At 41.6% G+C, this 17,731-nt stretch overlaps 1 protein-coding gene across 11 annotated transcripts in view; it reads left to right on the top strand.

Moving 5' to 3' along the window:
• Positions 1–17,731, top strand: part of DMD (dystrophin) — a 6,960,831-nt gene that overhangs the window by 6,720,933 nt on the left and 222,167 nt on the right. For all 11 annotated transcript variants that reach the window (XM_069204760.1, XM_069204753.1, XM_069204756.1 and 8 more), the window contains one exon: positions 12,408–12,574. In XM_069204760.1, coding sequence (XP_069060861.1) covers positions 12,408–12,574 — 167 coding nt within the window. The remainder of the gene's footprint in view (positions 1–12,407; positions 12,575–17,731) is intronic.

The raw sequence follows: 17,731 nt of genomic DNA, 5'->3' as shown, positions 1-17,731 counted from the left end.
ATCTGTAGGTTTCTCAAGTTTTTTTTTCCTGGAAATGATGGTGCCCTGTGGCGCAGCAGGCGCCAATCCCATGAGTGTTTGGTTTTCTCTGTAGATATAATATTCTCATAACTAAAACAAGGCATGGTTAAAGGAACAGACAGTACCATTCACCTGGACTTTACTTGGTGCTCTGGCCATTAAATAAGAGGCTCTTCCATTACTTTCCACAGCAGAACAGTCCAGTTTATTATGTATGTGCGAGCCAGGCTGTTGTGTCCTCGTGCTGACAGCATGAGAAGAAACCTTAACTGATCAATCTACCACTGGGACAATTTGGCCCTTAAGTCAATGAGAACCAGTTTGTTTTGCACCTTATGATGGTAACTGTAAGCCGTGTCCTTTTATCAGCTTTTAGGAAGCTCCCCACCTGTGCAGAGGTAGGAATGAAGCCTTATCTCAATTCACAAGGCATCTCCTTGGCTCCTGTCTCCTCCACACATCACAGTGGTCCAGAGGGAGCTCCCGGTGTGCTTTTTTAAGAGCATCACTGCTGTATGTGTCATCAATACGCAGCTTTTCCTGCAGTTATCTCGCTAGGGGTTTGTGGGCGCTGCTTCTATGCCAGCAGAAATGGAAATGACTGACTTTCTTAAAACAGATTTTATGAGTTTGCAGGAAGGAAACTGAATACGTTTGTCTTTTAAGGGCAGGGGAGAGCTAAGGAGTCAAGGGATTCGGTATAATACAACAAGAGGTTCAGCTCCCTGTGAGTAGCATCATATTGTGCAATATTCTCAAGCCTGGAGATCTCTTAAAAATAAAAAGATGTCTTACAGATCTCGTGGTGTGAAACAGTAATAGTAGTTTTACAGCAAATGCGATGAGGTAAATACTGCTCACATCGCCGTTATTGGTGAAACTTGTCAATGGGGTGGCAAGGTATCAAATGTCTTCCCATCTTCAAGCAGTTCATCCTCCCATGGTAATTGAAGTTGCAGGTTCAGAGGTCTTATAAGCAAGTGTCATTTTTATGACTAAGACTCTTTATCAGAAACATCTTCCCTGCCTGTCAACGTCCATCATCATTGTCTGCCTAACATTATGGAGTGCGGGTCCACGAACATTTGTCTGTCACAAGCAGGTGATGACTGACTTCACACGCAACCTGCAATAACAAGATCTAGATGTTTTCAAATATAAATTATTTTACGTTTATTAGATGTTATCTTTGTACAGAGTATTTAAATATTATGATTGCTGAATTTTCAGTATGTTTCGACTCCACTCACACCCATCACAGTACATTTTGTGGACAGCATCATTGGTCATTTCACTTAAGTGGGCTGTTTTCCTCATCAAATTTAGACGGTTACTAGCACAACGTTTACACCATGAAATGTATTTTGTGTGGCAATCTTGCATTTGCTTCTGAATCAAGGTGGATATATGACACAGACCTCAAGGGTTGCCTTTGTCTAATCTGTTTTTGGACTGGCAAGTTTTTCTGGTGATAAGCATGTTGGGGTTAAGATCCATTTGGAGGCATTCTCCCGCTTGTCGTTAATTACTAGTAAATTGCCTTTTCATAAAGCACCGGAGAGAGTTTGCCAGTTTGTTTCCTGAAGTGGAGCGTAGCTAACCAAGAGGGATGGTCATTGAAGAAAGACCATTATCAGGCATGCTGTCCCGCAAATTCCTTAGAAAGAAGATCTTGTAACCTTCATGCCTCAGAAGTCCAAGATCCAGTTGAGTCTTCTTAGACTTCAAGATAAGCAACGTTTCGGTTCTAGATGTGAAACTAAGGAAGGGGTGATATCAGAGTGCCAGTTTCTAGAACTAAAAACAACACAGAATAGTCTGGTAGCAGCTTAAAACCTACCTCTGCCCCCACCTGATTGACATTGGTATTTTTTAAGATAATTAAGCAAAAAAAAAAAAAGGACAGGCTTGGTTACTGAAAAGTCTGGGTCCGGAGATACTATATAGCACTAGATTGCATATTGTAAAGGTATGCTGTCTGTGCTTTTTTCCTGCAGCAAATGTATGTTACAATATATTATTGTCATTTGAGTTGCTCAGATCTGCCTTTAGTATGGCTTTGCAGCAGTTTTACTTGTCCAGGCATGACTTCTCATACTGGTCCCAGGTTCTGATCTCAGAACCGATATGCGTTGGCTTTGGAAGGAGAGTGGTTGGGTTCTGTAATAGCCAGTTACATGCGTATTCTAAGCAGCCCGTGGGAGCAGGAAGGAGCTCGTATTGTGTTGTTACTCAAAAGGGGTTTTGCTCCAAGCTTCCGTAGCTTTTGTATATCACTTAAAAGAAGGGATATTCAAATTCTATACACGAAGATTCACGTTAACAATGTGGGGATTGCTCGGTCTTCCTAGCTTGCTAAGCAACTGAGGCTGCTCCACTCGAGCGTAATTAGCAGCTATTTTCGTCCATGATATCTTATGTTCTAGACCTCAAGGCTTATTTCTGTTTTCTATCATTCTCTCCGTTTCCTTTTTTTGTTGTTTTTACTTTGGTTTTCAGCCTTTCTGTCTTTCGGCTATTTTCCTCTTACTGTGGTTTTTCTTTTATTTTTCTTGCTTTGTTTCCTTTGTTATATTCCTTTATTTTTTTGTCTTCTGTTCTTCCTCTTTCTTCCCATTCATGTATTTCCTTTCTTTGTGTTCTCTTTCTTTCTTCTGACACCCTTTTCAGTTATTGTTTCTATTTCCTTCGTTCTCTTAAGAACTCCCTTTTCATTTGTTCTGTTATGTCTTTCTGTACTCTCCCATTGCTTATTTTGTTTCATCCTTCCCTACATGAATTTCTTCTTGTCTTTTTTCCACCATGTATATATTTGCTTGCTTTCTTGTTGGCCTGCTTTCTTTCTTGCTTTCCTGCTTTCCTTCTCTTTTCCTTTCTTTCTCTTATTGTGCATATTTCTTCAATTTTTTCTCAATTTTTGATAGTTCGAGACATCGGTCTCATCATCAAACAATACATTAGCAAAATTGTTAAAACACAATAAAAACATACAAACACTTGAACACCAATAAATACTTGTACTGACACAATACATAATCACGCAGTTAAAATTATAAGTTATAAAAAGATACATTCAATATTTTGGGGTGTGATGCGTGTGCTAGCCCTGGTGCTTTAGTTCTAATTGCCCAGGCTGTAGAAACTTCGAACCAACCACAATCTGGCGGGTCGCTTTTGGATATTCTGAGAGCTTCAACTTGGGTTTGTAAGCTAAGGGATCTACACAGAAGAGACTATTCATTTGCTTCTGGATTTGGCATAGAGTGGGCAGAAAAACAAAATGTCCCTTTTGCTTTCCTGAACAGTTTTACACAGTGCTTAATTTGTAAGTAAAAAGGTGCTGATGCCCGAAGCCCTTCTCTTAAACACGCGGCTGCTGCAATTAAATGTGTGAATACGGAATACTGAGACAGCGTAATCTTAAAGCCATCTCGGGCCTCTTCAATCCATTTACAGCCACTCCCTGCCCCTTCAGCTCACTCTTGCAGCTTTCTACTTTCTCCCATTGTGACGCTTTTTCATTTTTTCCTTCCTCCGTCTTTCCCATATGTATCTTTTGCTCGCACTAAATGCTTGAGGCAGAAAAATAAGCTCCGGCCCTCAATAATAAGTGCCGGTGCTCAGCACCGGAAACAACAAGCACAAATTAAGCACTGGTTTTACAGTGAAGGTGACGGTCAGATCCATGTTTCAGTTTCACCCAGTTGGCTGTAAAAGCAGCCACTTGGAGGGTACCGTACCTAAATTGAAGGAAGAGGAACAGAGCACGCACCAGGCAGATAAAATCTAGGAATTCCTCTGCCTTAGTTACAGATTTATGGAGAAGGAAAGCACTTGTTATGCGGCCTAACATGGATGAGCAGTACCTACTGCTAATAACATTTTCATGGGCCAGAGTTTTAACTTTAAGAGCATCTCCTCGACAAATGGACTGGGGCTTGGACCAGAATTTCTCTAACCCCAGTAAGATTCAGGCACTTTTGACCAACCCTAGCCATCTGACCTTTCCCACCAGTTGGACCAAATAACTTCCTGCAGGCCTTCCCTAAGATAGCTCAATTTATGGGTACTCCATATACACCAACCCAAAACAATAAGGATCTCAAAGCTATCTGCTCTGAAATCCCATTGATCCCCAAATCAAGGCGAAAAGGGACCAACGATGTGCCTTTCCCTAAGCCCAGAAGGCACCTAAGGAAGTTGTTTTCTGCTGTGCTCAAGGCACTCATATTGCAAAGGACCCAAAGCTCTGCTCCATATTGAGGAGTCCCCCTTGCTTGAGCTGTGTAGATTTTGATTGCTAGAAGAACAGGGGTCCAAAGTGCTTTTTGGCAAATGTGTGTATGACTGCAGCTCAGTGTTTCATGATTAAGGTGCTCTTTGTAATATGCGGGTCCCAAGAACCGGTGTCATCCAGCCTGATGCCCAGATAATCAAACTGCCCGACCCTTTCGAATATTTCAAAGCCCACCTTGATGACCCCTCTGCCTCTGCCTCTCTTGGTATAAATCCTATATTTTGTCTTAGATGTATTATTTTGCTCTTTCTCGTTACTCTTCCCTTCTTTCGTTCTCTTCCCTTTCCTTTGTCATGATTGTCTCTCCTTCCTCTCTCTCTAATCAGACTCTCCTTTCCCTCTTTCTTTTATCCCTTCCCCATTGTTTATTCAACTTCCCTTTTTATCTTCTTCTGACTTTCCAGCTTTATCTCCTTGGACTACTTCCCTTCCTTATCCGTGTCCTTATTTATTCCTTGCTTTATACATTCCTTTTTCCCTTCTACCCATTCCTTTTTTACACCTTTCTCTCTCTTTATTTTGTCTATCCCTGTCTTACCTTTTATCACAATTCAGCCTGGATCCCTTTCTTCTTCCTTTTCATTATCCTTTTCCCCTTTTTATCCATTTCCTTCTTCTTTCCCTGTTGTCAATCCACTCATTCCAAGTCTTTCTTTATAGCTTCCCTCCTCTTTCCCTTTTTTCTTTTTCATGTTGATTCATCTTTATTTCTTTCCCAGCTTCTCTCAACCTATTTCTCTTTCTTGCTACTTTTTGTTTGCTTCTTTCTCTCTCTTCCCTTCGTTTGTCCGGTTTATCTTCCCCTTTCCCTCTCTCTACTCAACCTCTTATATCCCTCTTTCTTTTTTCCTTTCCCTTTCTTTAGTCCACTTCCCTATTTTATCTTTTTCTGATTTTCCAACTTTATCGCCGTGGCCTACTTTACTTCCTTTTCCTTGTCCTTATTTAATCTTTGCTTTATTCATTCCTTTTTTCCCTTCTTTTCATTCCCTTTTCTCCCCTTACTTTCTTTTAATTTCTATATCTTGTATTACATTCTATCACATTTCATTTAATTATTTATCCCTTTCTTATTCTTTTCCCCTTTTTCATCCTCCTTCTCTCTTGTTATCTTTTTGATTTTGTTTCATCCTTTTTTCCTTTCCCACCTTCTCTCGACCTATTTTTTTCATTCTCCTCTTTATTCTTTTGGGCTTTCTATGTTTTTACTCTTGCTGATAGCGCATTGTCCGATATTGATTGCTTTTACTCCCAAGTCAATGTCATTCTTTCGTTTTCCGTGCCCCTCACTTTGGTTGTTGCATTATCCTTTCATATGGTGTTTCTCTTCCTTCCCAGCTATGTTAGCGCCGCTGTTTGCTCTTCTTCTTTCCACCTTTTTCATTGAGGAATACTTTACTATTCTCCCCACTCATTCTTTTAGGACTCATGCCTCTATTTACACTGCATGGGTAAAGTCCCACAACCCACCCCACTCCCTCCCAGTTTCAGGACGCTCTCGCTCCTTTTCATTATCTTTCTCCAAATGAGGCTTACGCTCGGGTTTGCGTGTAATGGAAGCCCTGGGGAATGAGGTGTTAAACGAATGTATTCAACTAGACGCATTGCAGAGAGTGACGGGGCGAAAGGACCGCGGCCTTTAACCCTGGCTTCTGTGGAGGGGTTTTTGCTGCACTTCTCTGAGATTAGCATGAAGGGCAATTCACCAAAAAGCCAGGGGAAGTAGAAGTGATATCGCACGCCCGACGCGCTCCCTTTGTCTTTAAATTTCACTCTCACACACATGCATACACACAGACACACTCACACCTACACTTGCTCCCCCACGTAAACACACTCACCTGCAAACACGCACATAACACACATTTCAGAGCATTTTTTTTAAATATGAGCTGCCTACGTGATCCGAACACAGATTTTGCCACCTCTGAGGCCAGGGGTCACAGCCTAAATGACGTCGATGCATGCATATTAGTGCTCTGTACTAAAGCTAGTTTGTGGCCCGGGGTGGGTTCAGAAGCTCTCTTAGCTGCGTAAGGGGTTTGCGGAAAGTATGTAAAGATTGTCCCGGCTTTGCACTATGCAATCTGTTCTTCCTATCTTTCTGTACATTCAGAGGAGTTCCAATGACATATACTCGTTGTACAACACACATACATTATGCTGGGAGTGCAGGTAACTAGTGCCTTCTGCCTATTTACCTAATCGAGGCAAAGAGAAGTCTTAATATTTTTGCAGAACGTGAGCTTTTGCAAATTAGTTTTCCATCTGTCGGACTAACAAGACATCATTTAATGTAACCCATTACCAGTCAAGCCTTCTTACTGCAGCTTTTGGAGTACCCTCGTATATATCTGTAACTTTGATGCAGCGATGTTTTATGACTGTAATATGACAAGAAAATGCTTTAGCTCTTAGGAGAGTTGTCGATTTTGTTGTTTAGAAAACAAAAAAATGTTAATATACCAAAGTTCTGTTTAGAGCTGTAAGATATTGGATGAGGTTCTCGCTTTAAATGCAGTTTATTTGTATGCAGGGGCACGTGCAAGACGCATTAGAATGTCCTTTCCCTGATGTTACCATACAAATTGGAAGTTCCAGAGGAAATGCACTTTCAAGAAAAGGAATCATTAATATTGTTTTATGATGGCAACCACCAGTCGCGGCAGCTCTGTTCCATCTGAATGCAGACGGTGTCCGCCATGCAAACTCCTCAGCTGGTGCCTTTTGCCGGATTTAGAGGTTATTAGAGAAATAGTAACAGCAGCTCAGGGAGCAATCAGGAGCAATCTGCTGTCTGCTGCGTAACCTTGACCCGCTTCCTTAAATCTTCATGTGACGCAGTTCAGAAGCGTTTCTGATGAATTGTAAATCAGCTGATCAGAGTGATAAAGTGTGGCGGCCATGCCACTACAATATTCATTTCAGTCAGCGTTTACCTTTCGAGTAGAGATTACAGTCAAGTGTCCAGGGAGCCTTACTTCAACACTTCTGTGACACTAGGGTGTGTTAATGCCTAAGGAGTGTTTCTCTCTTGTTTCGCGCTTTCTCTATAGTGGAACTCAAATTGTTTGACGGTTGTATAAACAGAGACGTTTTAAAACATGGGCAAAGTGGGCTCTGGCCCATGGCCCCAGTCCCCCCCCAGACCCCCACACACACATAGAGCCAGCTCAGTTCTGCGATATGCCCGGTCATGAAGACCTTGAATGATTCTTAAACAGGTGGTTTTAAATACCGTTTTCCCTTTTATTTATTTTTAATGTGGGTGATGTGTGAGATTCTATTACAGACATAATTTTGAAGAGAAATCTTGTCTTTATATTTCATGCAACTGCCATAAAAATTTCTTTTAGATCAAAACAGGACCTCACAAATGAGAAATGGGAAGGTGTCACAGAGATTATTTGCAGTATTATCAGTGAGGTATTGCTGTGTTACAGTACTAAAAACACGTCAGTTATCCCTGAATAGTAGATGTAGGCACATTTAGAATTTAGAGGAGTGTGCCTGTATATTGCAGGTGCTCTTTCTAAAGAAGACGTGAAAGAGCTGAAATTGAATCACAAATTCAAAAGTGTTCTGAACAGGGGCCCCAAAAATACATTTGGCTCAGGGCCCCCAAAAACCTCAAGATGTTCCTGTGTTTATTTTCTAATTGTGTTGGGAGTCTTCTGTCTTTAGTGTAATTTTGTGTTGGACTTGTGTGCAGCTTTAATGTATGCTGTTGTCTCCCAGATTTTATTTGAGTGAATAGCGAACAGTGAGGTACCCTTAATGTTCATTGGAGTTTCTGTTCTTCACCTTGTTCCTAATTACTCTTGTTCTGTTCTGCCAGCAGTCTAGCAATGTGTCTTGGTCCTGAGTTATTACATGACTATGTGAGGTGTTATATTACCCTTGTTGTTCGGAAAGCAAAGTTGTCCTTTTGGGCAATGACAGTGGTGGGGTGACATGCTAGGAAACCCCTATTTGTTTTGGTCTAATGTAGACTTAATGTTCTGCAACATTTTCTTCTTTTCTGACATGACCTTCAGTGTAGGGCTTAAATGGTCATTCTATGGTACTAGAGACGTGGTTTTAATTCACACTATAACAACATAGTATACGTTTTTCAACAAACATCTCAAAATAGTATTAAACAGCCTGCAGCATTTAAAGTCACCTAGGACTCGAACATGCTTTTCTCACGACATTCGTTTTTTTTTTAAATTTTTTTTTTTAGGTCGAGCGCACAGGCACTTTGACCTGTTGCAAGTATTGTGTGCTTTTAACCACGCCTATGTCACGCCCAGCACTTTCAATCATTCGTAGGCTTACCTTTCAAAAATCACTTGATGTCATTGGTAATTGCTTTATGTTGTCCCACCTTGAGGCTGCTTTTGTCACGCCTTGCAGACTGCCCCTGTTACATGGATTATTGCACGATTGCCGATCTACTTCAGCGTGGGCGAACTATTTTTTTTGTCTCTCCCCTTCGTGCTGCATGGCGCCCACAGTGCGAACAGACACAACAGTGTGAAAATTGAGGTATTGAAGCGCTGGTCATATTGTCCACAGTTACCTAATAAGTCATTTATATGACTCTCCCCTTAAAACACTTGAAATTTGTAAATGTTTTACATAAAACAGAAATCCTCAAAGCGAAAATGGCTCTCCCAGCACAGCGGGAGAGCCGATACTACAATATTCACTGAACTTGGGAAAACTCAACCCATAATGATTTGCAAGCATTCTTTTACACAACATTTTTGCCCATTTTTACCCATAACATAGCGTGGGGTGTTCCTAGGACAATGGGGCCAGCACCAAAACATTCAGCTTGATGTGCACTTTCTGTTTAGATCATCCCTGGGCCCCCACACTAGGTTAGTGGGGACCTAGAAATAACCCCTCCCACCAGTCATTGTCTTTCTACGCATTTCCATGGCTGAAACTTTTGTTTTCCAGCTCTGAATAGCTTGTGTTTAAAGGGCCTTGTTTGTAATATCATTACTATAGGCCTGCTACCCCAGAAAATATGTAACACACTATGCTCTCTAGGGGCTACATACATGGTTACTCTGCATTATTTATTGCCATTTTCTTTTTGTGTGGTTATGCCCTCTAGTGGCTAACTATATAGATACATGACCATGTTTCTTACAAATGCTATTTTCATTGTGGGGTCCTCTAGGTGCTGTTCTAAGCATTACAGACATATCAACATAGTAAAATATCTGTGGTATGGAAACTTGCCCCATAATGCTCTGCAGGGCATTTCTTTTACAAAATGTTTTGCTCATAACTCAGCCTGTGGTGGTCCTAGGAAAAAGAGGGTACCTTCAAAACATTGACCACAATGTGCTCTTTCTATATACATCATCTCTGGGTCCCCAAACTGTTAGTGGGGACTCCAAAATACTAACCCCTCCCACCATGCAATGTCTTTTAAGCTTTCTCATGGGTAGAGCTTTTGTTTTAACAGCTAGGAGAAGTTTTGTTTTAAAAGCCGTGTTTGTAATGTTATTGCAGCAGGCCTGCTAGTCCTAAAAACATCATCTAGGGGCTAAGTATATGGTTACACTGAATTACTTTCTCCTGTTTTTTTGATTGGGGTATGCCCTCTTGGGCTACAAATATAGTTATTTGACCATGTTTCTTACAAATGATATTTTTGTTTTGAGCATTACAGTCTAATGCCAAATATTTAATTCTGATAAAGGTTTAAATGATAATTGTTTATGTTTTACTAATCGCAATTATGAACATAATTCAGCTCAATTTAACATCTTTATTACACTATGACTGTTTGATCACTCTTGATATGTTTGGATGACCCTTCTAGTTTATTTCTCCTGTGTGGCTGTTATGTGTCTTGTTTGGGGGTTGGGGTGTTAGCCAGCCAGCAACTCTGATGGTGGGGTGGTGAAAGTGGAATTCTATTGGAAGTAGCATGGCAGATTTAAATCAGGATGCTAAATAGCAACATTTGCATTTTTTGCTGCAGACAGAGGAAGAAAGAAAATGGGAGTGCTTTAGTTATATGCAGGACCACTCTAATTATATGGCAGGTAAAGATGAAATTATGAGGCAGGGCTAATCAATTTTTGTGGCAAGTAAAGTCCAGTTAAGAATTTACAATGCCAATAGCTCTAACTCAAGCAAATGCAAGACCTAATGCATTGCAAATGCTTATCATCAGCTTGCTTTCATAATATCTCTAAGGGCTTCTGATATAGTCATTAATGGACCAGAACAGTGCACATGGCCCCACAGCCTTTACATTTTAGTTTTTGCTTTTTAAGGTGGAAACTGGGGCGCACTGCGTTTAATAACATATGTGGCTGCAGCTGTACATGATTTTTGTGTTTCCAAAAAGCTGGAGCTCTGAAATGCACAGTACATAAGCATGATTTCTAACAGACTTAAACAGCCCCAAGACGGAGTTCTTAAAAAAACAATATTTAAAAGAGCGTTCAGATTATGTATTTGGGTTACATTTTAAAATGTAGTTCAATGTTCTGGGCTATTTTATTGGTGAATAGAGGGATTTGGAAAAACCTGGGGGCATATTTATACTCTGTTTGCACCGAATGTGCATCAAAAATATTGACGCACATTCGGCACAAACTGTGCACCTTATTTAAACTTTGACGCCCGAGCCAGCGAACGTCAAAATTCCTCCGTGTGCGTCATTTTTTGGATGCGGGAAACTGCCTTGCGTTAATGAAATGCAAGGTAGGCGTTCCCGCCCAAAAAATGACTTTAAGGCCTGTGCGTCTTATTTATACTCCTACGTCATTTTGACGCACAGGAGGGGACGGGCCTTAAAAAACGGCACACAGCCTGATGTGCGCCGTTTTTTAACACCTAGGTGAGGGCACCTGAGGGCTCACTTCCATGGTCTCTGACCGTGGAAGAAGTCCAGAGGTGCGCTTCCCTGCCCCCAGGGTCACCCCCTGCCACCCTCGCCCACCCCTGGAGGACACCCATGGATGGGGGGACCCATCCCAGGTAAGTACAGGTAAGGTGAGGTAAGTATTTTTTAAAAAAAATGTAAAGTGGCATAGTGGGGACTAATTTGGGCCCCCCTACATGCCACTGTGCCCATTGACCATGCCCAGGGGACAGATGTCCCCTGGGCATGGCCATTGGGCAAGGGGGCATGACTCCTGTTGTTGCTAAGATAGGAGTCATTCAATGGGGGTTGTGCGTCAGAAAATGGCGCAAGTCCGGTTTGAGGCATGATTTTTGCCTCAAACCTGACTTGCACCATTTTTTGACACACAACCTCCATTTTCCCCTACGCCGGCGCTGCCTGGTTTGAGTAATTGTTTTTTTTTTTACTCTGACCAGTCCGCAGCGCCAGCTAACGTCATTCCTTAAATAAAGCACCCGCATGGTGCGTAGGAATGGCGTTAGCCGGCGGTAAAATTTTTGAAGCAAACCAGCGCCGGCGGTGGTTTGCGTCAAAAAGTATAAATATGGGCCCTGGTTTTTGTAAGTGATTTGCGGGAACAAGCCACGCCTCTCAAATTCATTAAGTTCTCAAACTTTAACGTTACTGTATGTATTGGGCTAATTTTCAGAGTATTGCCGTGCATCCTGTTGATGAAACTCTGTGCATTGTTATTTAGCGAGTCTGGGCAGATGATTTGCTGACTTGGTTTATAAGTCATTTGGCCCACAGAGCTCTGAAGAAGGGTCTCTGGCTGTACGGCTTGTACCCTCGCCGTGAAGAGCGAATATGGGCCATGTGATTGTCAACACATCTTTATTGTCGAGTTCCTTAATGGCCACTTACGTTTGTTAGCAACATGGCAAAACCACCTGTGGAAGGAGGGCTTTTTCCCCGATTACACAACAGCAGAGAGAAATAGCGAATTAAAAAAAAGAGTTAAATGTGAATTATTTTCTTGTTTCATCTTGTCTTGTTTTTTTTAATGTGGTGTGAAGCTTTGCTCGGCGCTGATTTGTTTCGTTTTTGTCCCTCCCCCACCCTCCTTACTTCTTCCCCTTTCCACCTTTTTTTCCAATCTTGCCCTTCTTGGGTTTCCTTCGTACCTCTTTTACAACATTCCCCCTGCACCCCATCCTTCTCTTACAGGCCAACAACAAGCCAGAAATCGAAGCAGCGCTGTTCCTAGACTGGATGAGGCTGGAGCCTCAGTCCATGGTTTGGTTGCCAGTGCTGCACAGAGTGGCAGCGGCAGAAACTGCCAAACACCAAGCGAAATGTAACATCTGTAAGGAGTGTCCTATCATCGGATTCAGGTATAAGAAATGCATGCAAAACTTTATTGCTACCAAGACTGTTGCTTGCATGAGTTAATAAAGGGAAACCTGTGATTTATTTACATTGCAAAATGAGCATTGGCAAAACCAGTAGGTTTTAGCTTTGTATGGCGTATGCATATACCGTACAAGCATCAGATCTTTTGTACTAAAACACAGAAAAAAGTATCTGAGCAATGAATGATACTGAAAAAGAGGGTTGCTTCATTTTTCATAGTATTCATTCTTCAGGGGCATTTTGTCAGTTATTGCTTCCCTGTGCTATCGGGACGCTCACCGACTGATTTCAGATGGTAAATGGTCCCGTCATGCATCCAAAAGAGGGGGAAGGACACACCCAAGAAGTCAATAAAGAAAATATTGAGAGCTAGATACTCCCATGGGGAGACCAAGGATGTAGTAAATAAGGTCTTAAGCCAATGGTTGAATTTTCCAGAGAAAAAGGAGCCAATGACTGAAGGCAGCTCAGCGCCAGGCCCTTACAGTGCATAGAGACTGTAGTGTCTTCACCATGCATGGTTCAAGCACCTTACATGTCAACCCTGAAAAAAATGTATTTTTGTGGTTATAGCAGAAATATTATAGGAGTGTCAACGGGTCTGTTGAAAGAAGCTTTTCTTCCAGATCTCTGCATATGTAATGCTTTAATGTCTGCAATTCATAGCTTTTAATAAACCTCCAGGCCTTTATACTACGCTGCAGAAAGCAGACAACCTATAGTGCTACTTTCCTGCTCTATCATTTTATAATTTTGTTTACCATATTGTTTGGAGCTTCCTGAATTTTTAAACTCGGCAAACCTCGTTTCATTTTCAGTGTGCTTAGGAGGAACAAGTTGGAATCAAATGGAGCTAGAAAGGAAGAACATCTTATCTATTGAATTCTGCAATAAAGCCAAATTTACAAAACTATTTACACAGTAAAGAGTTAAGGAACACTTGTGAAAAGATTAGCTTTTGGAATGTTAAGACAGTGAAGGGGTCATGGATAATTCAGTGACCCTTGTTTGCGGACTAGCTTGTGGATTCGTATGGTACCATCAAACTTACCCACATTATAGGTTGTTACAAGGTATGAGTTTCATTTGCCTTTTTCTCTTCTTCCTTCCCAGTATAACTTAGCCCACATTAAGATTAACATACCAAAGTAGGAATGCTGGTCAGGGCTAAAAATCACAATTATGTTAGTACCTCTTTTTGAGGTCCAAGTTCCAACTACATGCTAAAACAAATAAAAACACTATTGAGACCCTAGACTTTCTTTACAGAAAATGCTTAATATAACCTATCTCTGTAAGATATACAGTATCACTTAAGCTGCCAGTAGCATAAAGAACAATCTGAATGGCACTTTTAAAGGTAGATGTTAATTCCATTGTTAGAGCCAAATATGTTTTTTTTTTTTTTAATGTCCCCCCCCCCCCCCGAATTCAAAGTTTTAATTTGCAGTACACAAACATCAAAATACATAAAAGGAGCTGCAGTGCAAATTTACTGACTTTTTGCCCCATTACTCCTTATGCTAAAATGCAGATTCAATAGCAAATCGCCAAAACACTTTCTGAATCACTAATTATTGGACTTGGCCCTTTCTGCAGGGTCATTCCAAAACCTTTTGCCTTTACCCTTGTTTGCCCAACACATTTTGTTGACTTTTCGGACTCTGCATACTCCACCACTGCTAACCAGTGCTAATGTGTTTGTGCTCCCTCTTTTAAACCTGGTAGATTTGGCTTACACCCAATTGACATATTTAATTTACTTTCAAGCCCCTAGTAAAGTGATACTGCATGTGCCCAGGACCTGTAAATTAGATGCTTCTAGTGGGCCTGTACTATTGATTGAGCCACCCACTCCAGTAGCCCTTTAAATATGTCTCTGGCCTCCCATTGCCTCTGTATGCAGTTTTTAGACTGCTATTTAGACCTGGCAAAATGAACCTTTTGCCAGGCCCAAATCTTCCTTTTGTGGCATGGTAGGTCCTGAACAACCCAGAGGGCATGGTGCTGCGTATTTTATAAGTAGGATACCTACTTTTAAGTTTACATGTCCTGGTAGTGAAAAACTCTTCATTTCATTTTCCACTACTGTAAGACCTGCCTCTCCCATAAGATGACATTGGAATTACCTTATTATATTTAATAAGCTGTAGCTTCCATTTCGGAGCAGGTAGATAGTTCATGGTTTGTGTCTAAAGAATTGTGATGAAAAACCCCCTTTAATGTGTAAAGTCAGATTCTGAATCACAATTCTAAAAATGCCACTTTCTGAAAGCTGACTTTTTCTTGTCCTAACCATTTGGTGCCTGCAGATGTTTCCTGGGTCACATAAATAAGTGTAGCTGGCCTTTGCGTATTGCTCCCAGACAGTGAGACAAAGGAAGGCTAGGGGTTGGCAGGATGGACCTCACTGGGTTAATGAGGGGCAGGAGCTGTCACCTACTTTACTTGCATTTTATAAAGGCTGTGCCTGAACACTCTCACAAAGGGTTTACCACTAGTCTGTTGTAACCAAAGACAAGCTGGGGCTAGAGCAGGAAGAAAGTGGATACCTCAAACCTCATGGAGGAGTGATACCTCTAGAAATGTCCTCCACTTCAAAAGGGGTCCATGTATAAATGTTCGACCTTAGACTTTAACTGTTCAGTACACTTGTGAACCTGTGGACTCTGCCAGGAAGAAGGACTGCTGTGCTGCTGAAAAGAAAGTTACTTTCCTGGACTGCTGCTCTGAAGGTCAACTGCCCTACTGTACTGACCTGCTGCCCTCTTGCCTGAGTGAGGACTGGACCTGCATCTGCTGAACTCAGGACCAGAGTGACTCCAAGGCCTAGGTGCCTGGCCTCCTAACTAGAGTCTCAGGGACAGAAGGCTCCAATAACCTTGAACCGAGCACCTGAACTCTGCTGCCATCTGCAAGTCCTACCCTGCCAAGTGGTACCACCTCAGTCCTGGACCCTTGGAAATGGGCCTGAGGGTGCTCAGCATGCCTGTGGATCCAGTAGAACCAACTCATCTCCTGTGCTATGTGGTGCATCCTAGAGCAAAATCAATGCAGAACCTTTGCTGCATTGACTTTCCAGATGCAAGGACTTCACATCACACCCTGCAGCCACATCAGAACTGCCACTGCGCGACGCATCCCCGACGCTGGCCCTCACATCACAAGGCTCTCATTGATGGCAGCCTCTGCAATGAACCAGGACTCTGCATCGCAAGCCCTGCAGCTTCTTCAGAACCAGCCAATGCACAACGCATCCTCACACAGGAATTTGCATCACAAGCTCCTTTGTTGACAGTGTCCTTGACGATAAAGTAAGCCCTCACATCGCATCCATGGAGCTCCTCGGAACCGATGGTGTGCAGCGCAAACCGACCAGGACCTCACTTCACCTGTGCGGCGCATCCCCTACGTGGGACTCCGAAGCTCTATGCATCCAACATTTAAGGCACTCTTGTTTAGGTGGCTTAGCTGGGACGCACTCCATCATGGTTGGCTTAAACTTGTGACTTTGTCCCAGACTAGCTCTGACAGATATCCACAGTTGGCGCATTGTGCTTTTTGACGCTATATTCACTGAAATCTTAAATAATTCATATATCCGGTTATACTGACTGGATACTTATCATTTGGGGTTCAAACCTTTAATTAAACTTAGCTCTATTTTTCTAAATTGGTATGAGATGTTACTTGTGTTGTTTTTTCACTTTATTATTGTTTGAAGTGCTGTGCTAATACTTTACACATTGCCTTCAATTTAAAGCTCTGTGGCAAGCTACCAGAGGGGTGAGCACAGGTTAATTTAGGGTTTGCTTGTGTCACACCCTGACTAGGATTGTGAATCCTGCTTGAGTAGGGTTTAAACACCTTCAACCAGTAACCCAATTCCTTACACTAATGACATGCATAAAATGTAAAGTTTGCAAAAAGTGCAAAAAATAGAAAGGTACAGACTTTGAACACCCCCAAACTAAGTAAAAAAAATTGCAAACTTCAAAAAGGAAGCCCACAATGTATCTCAAAGACTTCATGCACAAAAAACTGGTGTAGCGTAATGTTTTGCATTGGAGTGCAACCAGCCACCTCCTCCTTTGTGATGTGACAGGCTTTCAGACACCTGGGAGCATAAATGGACTGTTCAGAAAAAGTCACAAAACTCCTTGCCTCATTAATATTAATTGGGGGCGAATCACCTTGCAGGTGAATGCTATGACGGAGTCCTGCATGGGACAAAAGGCCTCCACCTCTGCATTTTATTTCGGAATGTTCAGCCATTCTTCAGTCACAATGCATAGGGATTCTTCAAAAGACAGGCCTTTAAATCATGCAGAAATTAATGAATGAATACACCATGTTCTTTCAGTTGGCTTTAGTTCCAAAGTAGAAGAAAGTAAACGATGTTCCCAAATAACATTAGGCTGTGGTGTAGATGAGTGATGCTCATGCTAATTCATGTGTTGTTTCTAATATTCTTTGTGGCCTTAAACATTAGATATTGCTTTCTCTTCCTACTAAGAATGTGGTAGACATGAATAATAAAATCAAATACGGTGCTTACATGTTTTACGTTAACATGATCATTAGAGGTGTCATCCATCAAGATCAGTCTTCTGGCTTGCAGTTTGTATTTTAAGTAACTTGGGCCTTCTTGAACGATTGCAACCTTGCTGGAGGCAAATGTCCCATTCAAATGCGCTTGGTATTGAAAGGATGCAGAGCTGCATAGATGTGATTTGTTTGTGGAAACAAAATTGCAGATGTTCGTAAAAAGCCACCCACCGTGATAACAACGGTCTTAGGGCCAGATGTAGCAAAGGTGTTTACCCATTCTGTGTCTATGGAAAAAAGTGTTCGTACATATGGCCCATAATTTGCAAACTGCACTTTTCAGCAAGTTTACAACTTTAAGTAAATGTACTACTAATAGGTATTCAGACTGCGCTTTTGTAGCAATTTACATTTTCTAGTAACTTACACCTCTGTACTGTGAGACAAGTTATAATAAAATAAGTAGAATTGTAAAAGGGAGAAATCTGTATAAGATGTAAGATGTTATTGAAGAAACAATATTTCTAATAAGGAAAAATGGAAGAAAGTGTAACATTCAAGTTAAACCTCGAAAAAAAACACAAGCACTG

This window comes from Pleurodeles waltl, chromosome 8 (assembly GCF_031143425.1).
Source record: "Pleurodeles waltl isolate 20211129_DDA chromosome 8, aPleWal1.hap1.20221129, whole genome shotgun sequence".
In the NCBI taxonomy this organism is placed as follows: Eukaryota; Metazoa; Chordata; class Amphibia; order Caudata; family Salamandridae; genus Pleurodeles; species Pleurodeles waltl.
Note: the sequence above shows the minus strand (reverse complement) of the source record. Positions and strands in the feature narration are given on the sequence as shown.